Raw genomic sequence first — 13,175 nt, forward strand, 5'->3', positions numbered from 1 at the left:
TGAAAGATCAGAGAAACAGAACAAGCCACATCCAACCTCACCTTGCCAATTCCTCAGCTGATCTTGTTTCCTCAGACTGAAAGCTTCTGAGTCCTCATGTGAATGGATCTCAGCTGAACTGATGCTAAAAGCTTAAAAAAGATTCTAGTTCCTCCTTCTCAGACTTTATATACCTTTCTGCTTCCTGCCATCCCTTCCTGGGATTAAAGGCATGTGTCACCATGCCTGGCTCTATCCAGTGTGGCTTTGACTCCCAGAGAACACGATGGATCTCTGTCTCTAGAAGGCTAGGATTAAAGGGGTGTGTGCTATCATTTTCTGGCCTCTATGTCTATTTAGTGGCTGTTCTGTTTTCTGACCCCAGATAAGTTTATTAGGGTGTACAATATTTTGGAGGACACAATATCACTACAGTAGACTCCTATGTCAAATGGGCAATAATATATAAATATATACATATATGTATATATGTATATAATTTAGTCATTAGAGTATTGAGGCTCTCTAGTAAATATAGATATAAGTAAAAAGGTCACCCTGATTTCAGAGGGTTTACTTCTCTAAATCCTGTATTTACATTGATGGGCATTTTCTACATAATAGCAATTTAAGAGAGTGCATATTAGTGTATAGTTCTTTATTTTTTAATCATAATTTTTTGTTTTACAAAAATGAAAATCAGAACGTTTTCTACAGCACGCCTGAGGTATTGCTAGTCCAGAAAAGTGGCAGGTTTCCTTTGTCCTTTCTCAGTTCATAGCAAAACCTAAATCCCCAGAAAAGAGTCCTCCTGAGGGCAGGAATAGTTCAGGGAAGACTTTGCAGTCCAGCCCCAAGTTGTGCACCTATGTCAATCTCTGCAGGTCTGGGGCAGTTCTGTGCCTGGGGTGAAAGCCAGGGCTGCCAATCATTGGGCTCCCTCACTTCACAGCACTCTGTCCCTAAGGGGGCTGTTTAGATCGCTCAGGCCTCCGTAGCCAATCAAGACCTCCAGATGGACTGCCAATCAGAATGGGGAGGGCACTTCCGGCCCGTCCTGCAGGATGGTCTGTGGCTCAGCAGTTAAAGGTGGATCTCCTGTTTTGTGTGCTGGGATGCGACTGGCTCCTGGGAGCCGCGAGGAGAGTGGGTGAGCAGGGAATCCGCCATGGTGAGTGAGGGGCTGCCGTCCCTCGTGGGGAGAAGCCACGGGAGCCAGTGTGGTGTCCCCCCGGGGCTGTGTAAATGGCGTCAGGTCGCGGTGTCTGGAGTGATTCCCTTTGGTCCCCTGAGGTCCCTGCAACTCCCAGGCAGAAGCGGGACTTCTGAGCGATTTATCGGTGGGGTTTGCGCCTTCACAGAGTATAGGGGAGTGTGAGCCTTTGTGCGGAAATATCCTAGTCACCATGCCAGGCATGGTAGTCATGGTGATCATTTTTTCATTTCTTTCAGTAAAAACTGTGGGCAGGGAAGGCAGATTTGCTAACTAGCAGAGCCCTGGTCACTCTAGTGTCATCTAGAAGTTCTGCACTTGGCACTGAACATTCAGGTGTAGGATCCGTCTGCAGTTAATTGTGTGCAGGGCGTAAAGTCTATGTCATTAACACATTAGCATGTAGATGCCAGGGTGGTTCATTTACCTGTGTCATTAAGGCCAGACTTATTGTGGTTCCTGGCGTCATGTGGCAAAATTGACTATTTGTTGTGTTTTTATTTCTAAGTGTGCTTTCATGTTCTGTTGATCTTTTTATTCTTTCTCAGACAGTACAGTCTCCCCCCCAACCCCCTTCCCACCCAGATAAATTTTCTCTGTGTAACCCTGGCTGTCCTGGAACTCACTCTGTAGACCGGGATGGCCTCCAACATCCAAGTGCTTCCTTTAAAGGTGTCTGCCAACACCACCACCCAGTTCATTGCTTCTTTATTGCAATTTCATTCAGAGTTTGAAGTCAGATGGTGTCACTGTGTGTACTATTGATTCAGTCGTGTGTTGATCAATTTTTCATTCATGATGACATTTTCTCATGTTATTTTTGTTTCTCATGCAATTTACTTTGCACCATAAATTGTTAGACTTTAATTGGACTTTTGCTGTATCTGTAGCTCCAATTCTGCATTGTCATAATATAATATTGACATAATAGACACATGGTTGCTTTTTACTCAAGGTTAATCTTGCTCCCTGGTAAGGAAGCCCATCCTCCATTAGGCATAGTTCCCAGTGGGATCGCCAACTCTCCGTGGTTAAATGGGCACGGTTACGCCCTTTCCTTAAAAAGACTCTTTATTTAGGTTTGCATGTATGTAGGAGGAGATAGTCCCTGTGTCCTAGGCAGGTAGGCCCCATGCAGCTAGGGAACAGAGGAAAGAATTCCATGACCCCAACCAGAGACAGCTGAATCCATGGACGAGTTTCCCCAACTGATTGTAACTGTTGAAACCAGTTGTTGTCATCCAGGTCATTCACCTTCTCCTCAGTCCCCAACACAAGATGTTGCTTGGCCCCATTTTCTCCCAATTGAGTCTGGTCTGGGCTGTGATCAGACAGATTTGTGACTCTCCATGTTTGCTGGACTGAAGTCTTTTGGGTTTAATTTGTTAAAATGTTTAAATCAGTGGTAGTGTTGCTTGCTGTTAATCCCAGCACTTGAGATGCAGAGGCAGGCAGATCTGTGAGTGTGAGGCCTGCCTGGTCTACAGAGTGAGTTCCTAGGACAGCCAGGTCTGTTCCATAGAGAAAGCCTGTCTGGAAAAACAAAAACAAACAAAAAGAGTTGCCTTGGTCATAGTGCTTCACAGCAAGGGAAGAGTCAGTAAGACAGGTTATGTAGTATTTTGTTATATTATCTCTGCATTCTCCACATGTCCTGGGAAATCAAGTAAGGCCAAATGAAAGAGTAATGTGCTGTGGAATATTATCTTAACTGGACAAAGATTTGTTACCTTTGTTTATGATGTGGAATATTATCTTATGTAAAGGTGTTATAGTTGTATCTGCTACATTTGTTTAATGATGCAAGGATGTGTTACATTTGTTTATCCTGCATTTGTTTAATTATGAAGAGATGTGTTGCTGTTTTACCTTGCCTGTCTAAGGCACCTGAGTGGTCTAATAACAAGCTGAATGGCCACTAGGTAGACCAAAGAGGGATACACAGGGCTGGTGGGCAGAGAGAATAAACAGGAGCAGAAATCTATGCTCCAGAAGAATGAGAGGGAGGAAGAAAGGAGAGAATGAAGGAGAAAGAGAGGGACACACCCAGGGCCAGGAGCCTGGCAGCCGCCAGCCAGACATGGAGAGAGCAGGAAAGATATCCAGAAAGAATGAAAGGTACAAAGCCCCGGGGCATAAGGCAGATAAAGAGAAACAGGTTAATTTAAGTTGAAAGAGCTAGCCAAAGACGAACCTAAGGTAGGCCAAGCATTCATCACTATTAATAAGTCTCTATGCCATGGTTTTGGAGCTTGCTGGTGTCCCCCTAAAAATGCCTGGTACATTTGGTATTTCAATGTGGGGCATGGAATTTCCACATACATCCTGAGAAAGCTGAAAAAAAAAGTAAAAAGAAAACCAAACAACAACAACAACAACAACAAAAAAACAGATACAGCTCCTTTAAGAGGTTCTGCCGTGCAGAAGAGCATTTAAACAGCCCTTTTCACCTGTGTACATTCAAACAGTATTGGGACTATCACATAATATGGGGATCTTTGAAATCAGACTAAATGCAGTTTGTATCATGGTTTGACTTGGGCCTGTTATGACCTGTGTTAAAATGTTGAGGGTTGAATGAGAAATCTTCCAGGTAGTGTGCTGAGTTTGAGCATTTGTCTTTGTTTTGAGCCTTCATTGGTGACGTACAATCACATTTGTGACTTAGAGTCACAATTGGTGACTTCTCCTTAGGAGGTGGAGCCTTTATGGAGTCTCACCACATTTGTTTGTTTTGTTGAAAGTGAGCAGCCCCCTTCCTTCTAATGTAGGCATGCCATCAACAACATTCGAGACTCCATTCTTAAATAATGTAAGGTAAAGTAGAAGCAATTGCTTTTTCTTGCCAATCCGTATTTCTTGACTCATATTTTTATGGTTATATTTTATGGAGATTGAATCCATTTTTCATACATGTCAGGCATTTGCTCTTATGCTGAACTTTACCCATGTCATGACTTTTGAAATTTGGCATTGGTGTCATTTTTCAGGGCCAGAATGCATTCATTCATGAAATTAACAGCGATCTCCTGAATCACTGACTTGTCGATGTGTAATATTGTCCCTACCTTTGTGTATGTTTTTACAGTTTTACATTATTTTCAAATGTGTTATCTTATCTGTTGACCCATCTGTCTATACTCCCTCCCTTTTGGTGTTTGTTTTACTGTTTTAGGATCAGCATTTACTTTACTAATGTTCTTGAGAACTCATTGATCTGTCAGACAGCAACTGAATAAAAATGCTTTGCTTCCTGTGAATTATTAGCCTCACAGTTCAATAGGGGTCACTTCAGCTTCTGATAGATGAATATAGAACTGGCATGAATGTTTAACTCTAGGGAGAAATTTTGAGTGAGACCTGACTGATTTCTGTTTTTTTTGTTAGAGACAGGGTCTCCCTGTGTACCTTTGGCTGTCCTGGCAATCTCTTATAGACCAGGCAGGCTGGAAATCACGTATTTCACCAGGCTCTGCCTCACGAGTGTTGGGATTAGAGGTGTGCACCACCCTATTTTCTATCCTTATTGTCTATCCTTTCTTGAAGTTAATAATTTTGATAAAGTTCTACTGATGTATACTAAATAGTGTTACTCTGTTTGCATGTCTCTCTGTATATATTCCTAGGCATTTCTCCTGCTGTGCCGTATTCTATTCTGTAGACACTGGAATGGAAGGCGTCATTCTCTTTTGATGTTTCCTTTCAAAATGAGTTGGTGACTGCATTTGATATTTACTGACCCATGTCATAGAATGTATCAAGCACACAGAATTATGTAAATATATTCTCAGTGAAGTGTACATTTGCAATGCAGTCAGTCTCACCATTTCTATTATGTACATATATGGGATACTTTAGGATGCAGTGACCTATGAGGATGTGCATGTGAACTTCTCTCCTGAAGAATGGGCTTTGCTGGATCCTTCCCAGAAGAGTCTCTACACAGATGTGATGCTGGAAACCTACTGGAACCTCACTATTGTAGGTAAGAATGTGAGCTTTCTGTCAGTTTTTAACTTAAAGGAAGAAGCCTGTCTTAAAGATGGTGCTCTCCTATAATTTTGAATGTTAAAGAAGAAAAAATCTGGTGAATATATCAGGCATTGTTCTATGGTTCATGAAAGACAGTAATTTCAATTATTCCTAATTTCCAGTAATATATCACACTTTCTGATACTGTATTTTAGGGTACAAATGGGAAGACCACAATATTGAAGAACATTATCAAAATTCTACAAGACATGGAAGGTAATTTTCACGTGTAAGCTGATATATATGTCTGTGATTAGTACTATATTCCTGGTTGCTGGGTACCTCCATCACTGATGCAATAAGTCAAATCAAACCAAATTAATAAATCCAGATTTAATAAACAGAGCTTAGCAAAGCAGAGCACTCCAGGGGGCTCTCAGGAAGGCATGAAATAGAACAGGAGAGTACCCATGGCAGATCTATGGGCCAGGTCTTAAATACCAGTAGGCATGGGCATGTTCCCAGGCATCTCTGGTAGAGGAGCCACCAAAGGTGGGCTTTCTGGAATGAGGCCCCCTCAACTGGAGATTCTAAACATCCCAACTTTTTTTGGGTATATATGGAAGCAGGTTCAAGTCTATGTACTTCCTGCTAGCATGGCACCGTGTGGGGATGGGGGAGTTGGGAGTCAGGTGGGCCCATGCTCAGCAGGGGTATGGTTATGGAAGCATTTGGATAGCTGCCGTCCAGGAAACCTCAGGCATCTGTTCTTGAGGAAGCGGAGAATGCAGGTTGCTAGGAGAAAACAATAGCTTATTATCACTGTCCTTATGAACAGGGATAGCCATTGGTAGTAGGAAGACTGCCATAGCGAGTGGAACTGAGAAGTGTCCTAGTTGTACAAACAAGTCAAGGGTGAATGAGTGAGGCATCTGGGCAGATATGCCCTTAATTGGGACATCTTGGAAAACAAGGTTTCAGTTGCTGGGTAGGTGCCCACTTGTGCCTGGAGAGGTGGTACCAGCAGTGAAGTCCCAGGAGCTTGGGGAGATGGCATGCCAAATCTAGGGATGATGTTTTCCAGGAGTACTGGAGCCATAGCATCTGCTGTTTTTCTGGAGGTTGGGAGAACATCCATCCTGTCAATGTGTCAGTAAGAGTTAAGAGATATGGAGCCTTTTTATGAGCAGGCATGTGGGTAAAGTCCACCTGTTAGTATTTGTCCAGTTGGTATTCTTGTGTGGTGGTTGGCAAGCTCAGAGCTGTTGCAGGAGCAGGTGTATCTATAGGGCCTTCTTCAGGTTTACCTTGGCCAAGGCTGGAGGAGTAAACCTACAGATATGCTCAAAGTGTGTGGGGTCAAAAATATGCTCTGGAAACTGATATTATTTTCCATCAGGCCAAACTTCTTTCCAAAGTATCAGAGCCCACTTTCCAGGAACCTTCAGGTGACTGTAAAACTGCTGGAACAGATTTACATCTTGGTGTCATAGTACAAAGCTATGGCATTGGATTAAAAGACATGAATATTTTCAAGTCTAAATTCACTGAAGAAAGGAGGTTGGGTGAGTATAGGAAGAGGGAGTTGAACATGTCTCCAGGGTTCTATATCCTCTCTAATGCTAACCTAGCTCTAAAATGGACCAGTAAAATCCACAGAAATTTAAGGACCCCTGAAAACTGTAATCAATGCTTTATCAGTTTGTCAAAACTGCATTTATCAAAGCTAAAACTTTGAACCTCTGAAGTTATATTTGAAACCAGTTTATCCTGTACCATGGAGTCTGTGAATGAGGCATACCTGTCTTTATTTTTAACAGGAAACTTACTAATGAACTTCTAAAGTGCTTGTAGCCATGTGGTTGGTGGTGCTGTTAAACTGGCAAATCTCTTAGTATCCTAGTCATCAAACACCATGAGATCTGAGAAGAATACATAAATGAGCAGGAGTGAGCCAGCTTTCCAGTTACCCAGGCAGTCCCAAGTCTCTCTGTGGTCACTGGGGGACAAGTCCCAGAGGTAGCACTTGTTCAGATGCCAAGTTCAGAGGATCTGACAGATTCTTTGTGGAGTAGAAATTTGGGGAGATAGGCCTACCTGTCTTGGCAGAGTGGCACAATTTTCACCATTGCCCCACTTATTCACAGTCTGGACATGATCTCAGCAGCAGTTAAAGGTGTAAAGCAGCTCTTCACTGTGTGGCTGGCTTTGTTACATTTGAGGCAGGCCTCCAGGTAGAAGTTCTTCTGTGGCCATCCATCTTCTTGGAGAAGATGCAGGATGCTTCCAGGAGTTGGCATGTCTCTCATAAAAAGCTTTTATATTAAATGCCATATTCTCAGATCTCTGAGAGTGTTTGAGAATGGGGGAACAAGATCTGTTAGGTATATCTAAAGTAGAGAAATGTTGTTTAGGTTTATCTTTGAGGGCATATGTAAGTTAAGTCTGACATACAGTTTACCCAATTAGTTACAGCTTACCAATGTTAGTAAACGCCAGAAGATTCAGTCTGTAGTTTTTAGTGGTGATCCTAGGATATATCAGGCAAAACCAAGTTTTAACATTGCAAACAATTTAATTTCAATATCAGTGATCAAAACCAGCATTGTTTTAAATCCTGTTTAATGAACCTTGCTTTTAGGATAGGACAGAAATTATCAAACAGAAATATATCCTAACCCAAATTATATTGGAGAGCTAATATCTCCTTGGTGTGGCCAGTCCAAGTGGTTACCCTTATTGAAGATGATGGGGAAGTATTTCTTTAACCTCAGTCAAAATGGTGGCTGGTGATGTTCTCCAGAGCAGTTTCAATCTGGAGTCACAAACCTACAGATTTTAAAACATACCCAATTAGCCAGTAACATTCAGGACACGTAAACTCAGGCATTCAAAACTAGTCAGAAACACACATGTGAGGCCACACCATTCACACATTTCCACCACACATAAAAAGTAAACAGGATCATTAACAGAAACAAATTTTTTTAATGAGGTTCATAGCAGGTCTTACAGCCTGATACCCGGATCCCAGAGAAGGTGCTGCAGAAGGAAACTGAAAAACAGAGTAGCAGCACATGCTGCCCAGTTGAATAGACAGAGTGCAAGTTGAGAATTTTGGAAAAAGAGATTTTTAGGATGGAGGAATGTGTAGCAGAGTGTATTGTAGGAGAACAGGTTTAAGGGTAGAGTGGGCAGGTAGAATTTTAGGCGTGGGGAGTATGGGAACAGGCCCCCCCACCCCCGGGCTGCATCAAGGTGGTGGCGGTGGTGGTGGCAGCAGTGGTGGTTGAGGTGGTAGTGAAGGTGGTGGAGGCAGCGACACAGGTGGTAGTGTGGAGGTTAGGGCAGTGGTAGTGGTGGTGGTGGTGGAGATGATGGACGTGGTGATGGAGGTGGTGGTGGTGGAGGTGGTGGAAGTTAGAGGTGGTGGTGGTGGTGGTGGTGATGTAGTGGCAGCAGCATCTCTGGTGGAAAAGAGGAAAGAAGGAGGGAGCAAACAGAGAAACAAACAGACCTGGGGAGCGAGAGGAATGGGAGCATTAGAATCACAGTTTGGCCAAACTGCACGCTAGGAACAAGATGCAGAGTAACAGAGGAACGGGGGCAGTATTCTTGCATCCCCAATTTGGAGGAGACAACCCCAGAGTTTCTGGGGACAGAACTTGGACTTAGAAAGCACTCATTCAAAAGCCATATGCTGGGGATGTGGTTGTGAGGGTGGGTACACAAATCACATCTGGGAGCTGTGTGTGGGGTGGACTCTGGTGAAGTCTCTCTCACACAGGGAATTCCAAGGGCAGCGACTGTCTCTACCCTGAAACAGGCTGGAGTCACCTGGCACTGCAGTGGCTCAGCAGGCAGTCTGCAGGTTGGAAGAGGTCCTGGACCTTTAAGAAATTTTGTTTGGGAATGGGAGGCTTACTGAGCTATTCATTCAGTGTGGCAAAGGTGGAGTGGGGAGAGAGAATGAATGGCCTTCCACAGCCACACCTCATGGTTGTGGAAGGACTACTCACCCCGGCCAGTGCACCGAAGATAATTATTGGATCTCCAGTTGGTGGGTTCCTCTATCACTGATGCAATAAGCCAAATCAAACTGAGTTAATAAATCCAGATTTAATAAACAGGGCAGCGCAAAGCAGAGCACTCCCAGGTGGCTCTCAGGAAAGCAGGAGACAGATCACAAGAGCACCCATGGCAGATGTATGGGCTGGGTCTTAAGTAGCTGGTAGGCATGGTCCCAGACATGGCTGCAGGAGGAGCCATAGATGTTGAACATTCTGCAATGGGGCTGCCTGAGCAGGAGATTTCAAACAGTTTGAAAAAATGTTAATGTGCCCTGAACTTTTAATGAGAAGCAACTGTATAAATGGCATAGCTTTGTGATGATTATTAAATTGTCACAACACCATGTACTCTAATGTCAGGTAGCTGATCACTGTTTGCAAAGCATTCCCTTAAGGACAAGACAAGGAAACAATGCCATAGTAGATGTCACAGTTTCAATCATAGCCATGTGAGAGGCATGTTGTAGAACTGTCTACCCAATTACCATCATGCCTTCCACTTATGATATCATTGATGAGGGCATTAGTGTCCGGCCAAGACCTTTTATAAGCAAAGCTTTGGTATTAAAGCTAGTGTTGCTCATATACTTGTAGTGAGTGATTTAGCATAGTTTAGTGAGAGGAGCACTGTATGAGAGACCAGGAGGTTGTCTTGGTGTAGAAACATGAATCTCTATTCCACATCTGTATGACACAAAAAACATTTGACTAAGTGAATGCAATGTGAAAACCTTTTATTTGTTATCTTCCTTTAGCCGGTGTGTCATCTGTCACTCAGGATATAATCCATGTGAGCATAAGGGACATGGAAAGAAGCATTGTAGTTCTGGCTCTCTCAGAACAAATGGAAGATATGTGGTAGTCCCCACTATGAGAAGACATGATGACTGTGATACAAGTTTACAGTTAATTGGTTTTCCAACTTCAGTGGGAATTCATCAAGAAACTCTCATTGGAGAAAATCCTTATGAGTACCAGGAATATGGAAATTCATCTCTCTCTACTGGTTCACTATGCGCATGTAGTGTGGCTCACAGTATAAGAAAATGTTATGAATGCAATCAGTGTGGTCAGACCTTGAGTTCTTCAAGTTCTCTTCAAAGATGTGAAAAAACTCATGTGGGAAGAGAAAATAATAAATATGAGTCATCTACTAAAGGCTTTAGGCTTGAAAGGCATCGTCAAACACACCAAACAACCAATAATGAAGACACTCTCTATGAATGTAATCAACATGATAAAGCCTTTATAACTAATTGCTCTTTAGAAGAACACCAAAAAACTCATTTGGAAGGAAAACCCAATGAATATAATCAAAGTTATAAAGCCTGTGTATATCACAATCTTCATCATGAAGTAAATAGAATTCAAACTCGAGAGAAATGCTATGAATATAATCAATGTAGTAAAGCCTTTGTACAGATGAGTGATCTTCACAGACATAAAAGAATTCATATTGAAGAGAAACCATACGAATATAATGATTGTGATAAAGCCTTTGCAGAGAAGAGAAATCTTCATAGTCATGAAAGATGTCATACAAGAGAGAAACCGTATGTATGTAATCAATGTGGTAAAGCCTTTTCAGGGAAGAGTAGTCTTCGCAGTCATGAAAGAATTCATACTGGAGAGAAACAATATGAGTGTGATCAGTGTGGAAAAGCCTTTGCATGGAAGAGTCATCTTGAAAGTCATGAAAGAATACATACTGGAGAGAAACCCTATGTATGTAATCAATGTGGTAAAGCCTTTGCATGGAAAAGTTATCTTCTCAGCCATGAAAGAATTCATAGTGGAGAGAAACCTTATGAATGTAATCAATGTGGTAAAGCCTTTGCACAGAAGAGTCATCTTCAAAGTCATGAAAAAATTCATACTGGAGAGAAACCCTATAAATGTAATCAATGTGGTAAAGCCTTTGCAACAAAGAGTTATCTTCTCAGTCATGAAAGAATTCATACTGGAGAGAAACCCTATAAATGTGACCAATGTGGTAAAGCATTTGCAAAGAAGAGTAATCTTCACAATCATGAAAGAATTCATACTGGAGAGAAACCCTATGAATGTAATCAATGTGGTAAAGCCTTTGCAGTGAGAACTCATCTTCAAAGTCATGAAAGAATTCATAAGGGAGAGAAACCATATGAATGTAATCAATGTGGTAAAGCCTTTGTACAGAAGAGTAGCCTTCTAAGTCATGAAAGAATTCATATAGGAGAGAAACCCTATGAATGTAATCAATGTGGTAAAGCCTTTGTACAGAAGAGTAGCCTTCTAAGTCATGAAAGACTTCATACTGGAGAGAAACCCTATAAATGTAACCAATGTGGTAAAGCATTTGCAAAGAAGAGTAATCTTCACAGTCATGAAAGAATTCATACTGGATAGTAACATATGGAGGTAATCAATGTGGTAATTTCAGATGTGAGCTGATGTGAGCTGCCATGTGGGTGCTGGAAACAGAATTGTGTGTTCTACAAGAGGTACTTGCTGGAATCAAGTGTCATAGGGGTTCAGGTCTAGAAGAGGAGATCATGCATCAGTAGAGGATGGAGACTGCCATGATCTGAGTGTGAAGCAGTATAGCTGCTGCTTTATTGAAAAAGAACTACACATTTTATGCTCTATAACTGAATCTTAGGTTAGACTCAAGCAGGTTAAAAACAGACTTAATGATTCCAGGATAAAAGCAGCCTTCAACCTCATTACAGCATTTTTCCTGGGGCAAAAAGTGATAAATTCTTCAAGTATCTTCATGCCTTTCTGGATGTGAGCCCATTGTTTCCTTTCATAGTTGCTTTCATCCCTGGAACTTGGTGTAGCCACTTAGTAAATCATTAAGTTCTCTATTTTTGGTGTAATCAGGGGGACACAATGGGGCTTCATGTGTGGGAGTAGACATAGTAATCACATTGTGTGGTTCCATGGTGGTCGGGATTTTTTTCCAAGAATTTTGTTTAAAGAGACTGCCTTGCCTATGTATACATTCCATCCTCCAGTGTAACCAGCAAAATAAATTTCCCACAAGAAAAGGCATAAGGAAACATAACATATAGTGAGAATTATTAAAATTGAAATAAAAATGATGCTGGAGAATTAAGATCGGCAATGTGGAAATGCTGGGACTTGTCAATCAGCAATGGTCACCGTGCAGTCCACGCCAGGTGGTAAACTGCTAAACCATCTCTCATCCCTTTTTATTTCTTTTAAGATTCATTTTATTATCGTTATCTTTGTGAGTCCACATGAATAGTATAGTTTGAAATCAGATGTCAGGCTGTGTGACCCAGTTTTTCCTTTCTACCATGTCTGTTCTGAGGAAAACACCAGGTCCATCAGTCTCGGTTGAAAGCACTTTTTACCTGCTGAGCCATGCCATGATGAACACTGAGCCTGATATTTTTTTGTTAATCTTTTTTTTTCTTTTTTTATGCAGGCTGATGAAGTTCAGGCTGACCTTGAACTTCAGATGTTTCTGTTTCCAACTCCAGTTACTGGGATGACAGGTTTTACTACCATGCCCTGTTTATGCAGAGGTCTTGTATATGTTGAGCAAGTATTCTATCCAATGACGGCCATCTGATATGAAAACATTGAGGTAGCCGAGTTTTTTATACACAGGTCTACACTGAGAACCTGCCTCAAAACAAAACCAAAACTGCAAACACAAACTTTTGTTAAAATAAACTGTGTGTGTGTGTGTGTGTGTGTGTGTGTGTGTGTGTGTGTGTGTGTGTGTGTGTGTGTATTGATATGGAGTCTATCTCAGTTGCCTAAACTGGCCTAGAGCTCACACTCTAGCCCTTGAATCCTGCGCCTTGACTTGGCTTCCTAAGTACTAGGAGAACAGGGCTGGTCTAGGGTGTGAGCAAACCAGAGCACAGAGTGGCTTAAATGTGTGTCTGGGGGCTCACAGGTAGTACCCAGAGGTGCATGACAAG

The 13,175-nt window shown here is 42.0% G+C and overlaps 1 protein-coding gene across 3 annotated transcripts; it reads left to right on the forward strand.

Moving 5' to 3' along the window:
• The first annotated feature begins 1,002 nt into the window (after positions 1 to 1,002).
• On the forward strand, positions 1,003 to 12,936 carry LOC128115841 (zinc finger protein OZF-like). 3 transcript variants are annotated; one of them, XM_052746935.1, is made up of 5 exons: positions 1,003 to 1,150; positions 4,580 to 4,690; positions 5,051 to 5,177; positions 5,380 to 5,440; positions 9,990 to 12,936. In XM_052746935.1, the coding sequence occupies exons 1-5, from the start codon at positions 1,148 to 1,150 to the stop codon at positions 11,620 to 11,622; spliced, it is 1,935 nt and encodes a 644-aa protein (XP_052602895.1). In that variant the 5' UTR covers positions 1,003 to 1,147; the 3' UTR covers positions 11,623 to 12,936. The 3 variants fall into 3 exon arrangements, with proteins under 3 accessions (XP_052602895.1, XP_052602896.1, XP_052602897.1); XM_052746936.1 differs by lacking the exon at positions 4,580 to 4,690 and having other exon boundaries at positions 1,005 to 1,150; XM_052746937.1 differs by lacking the exons at positions 1,003 to 1,150; positions 4,580 to 4,690; positions 5,051 to 5,177 and having other exon boundaries at positions 5,381 to 5,453.
• Positions 12,937 to 13,175: the final 239 nt, after the last annotated feature.

Source organism: Peromyscus californicus, unplaced genomic scaffold (genome assembly GCF_007827085.1).
Source record: "Peromyscus californicus insignis strain IS unplaced genomic scaffold, ASM782708v3 Scaffold_1__1_contigs__length_55948999, whole genome shotgun sequence".
NCBI classification, from domain to species: domain Eukaryota; kingdom Metazoa; phylum Chordata; class Mammalia; order Rodentia; family Cricetidae; genus Peromyscus; species Peromyscus californicus.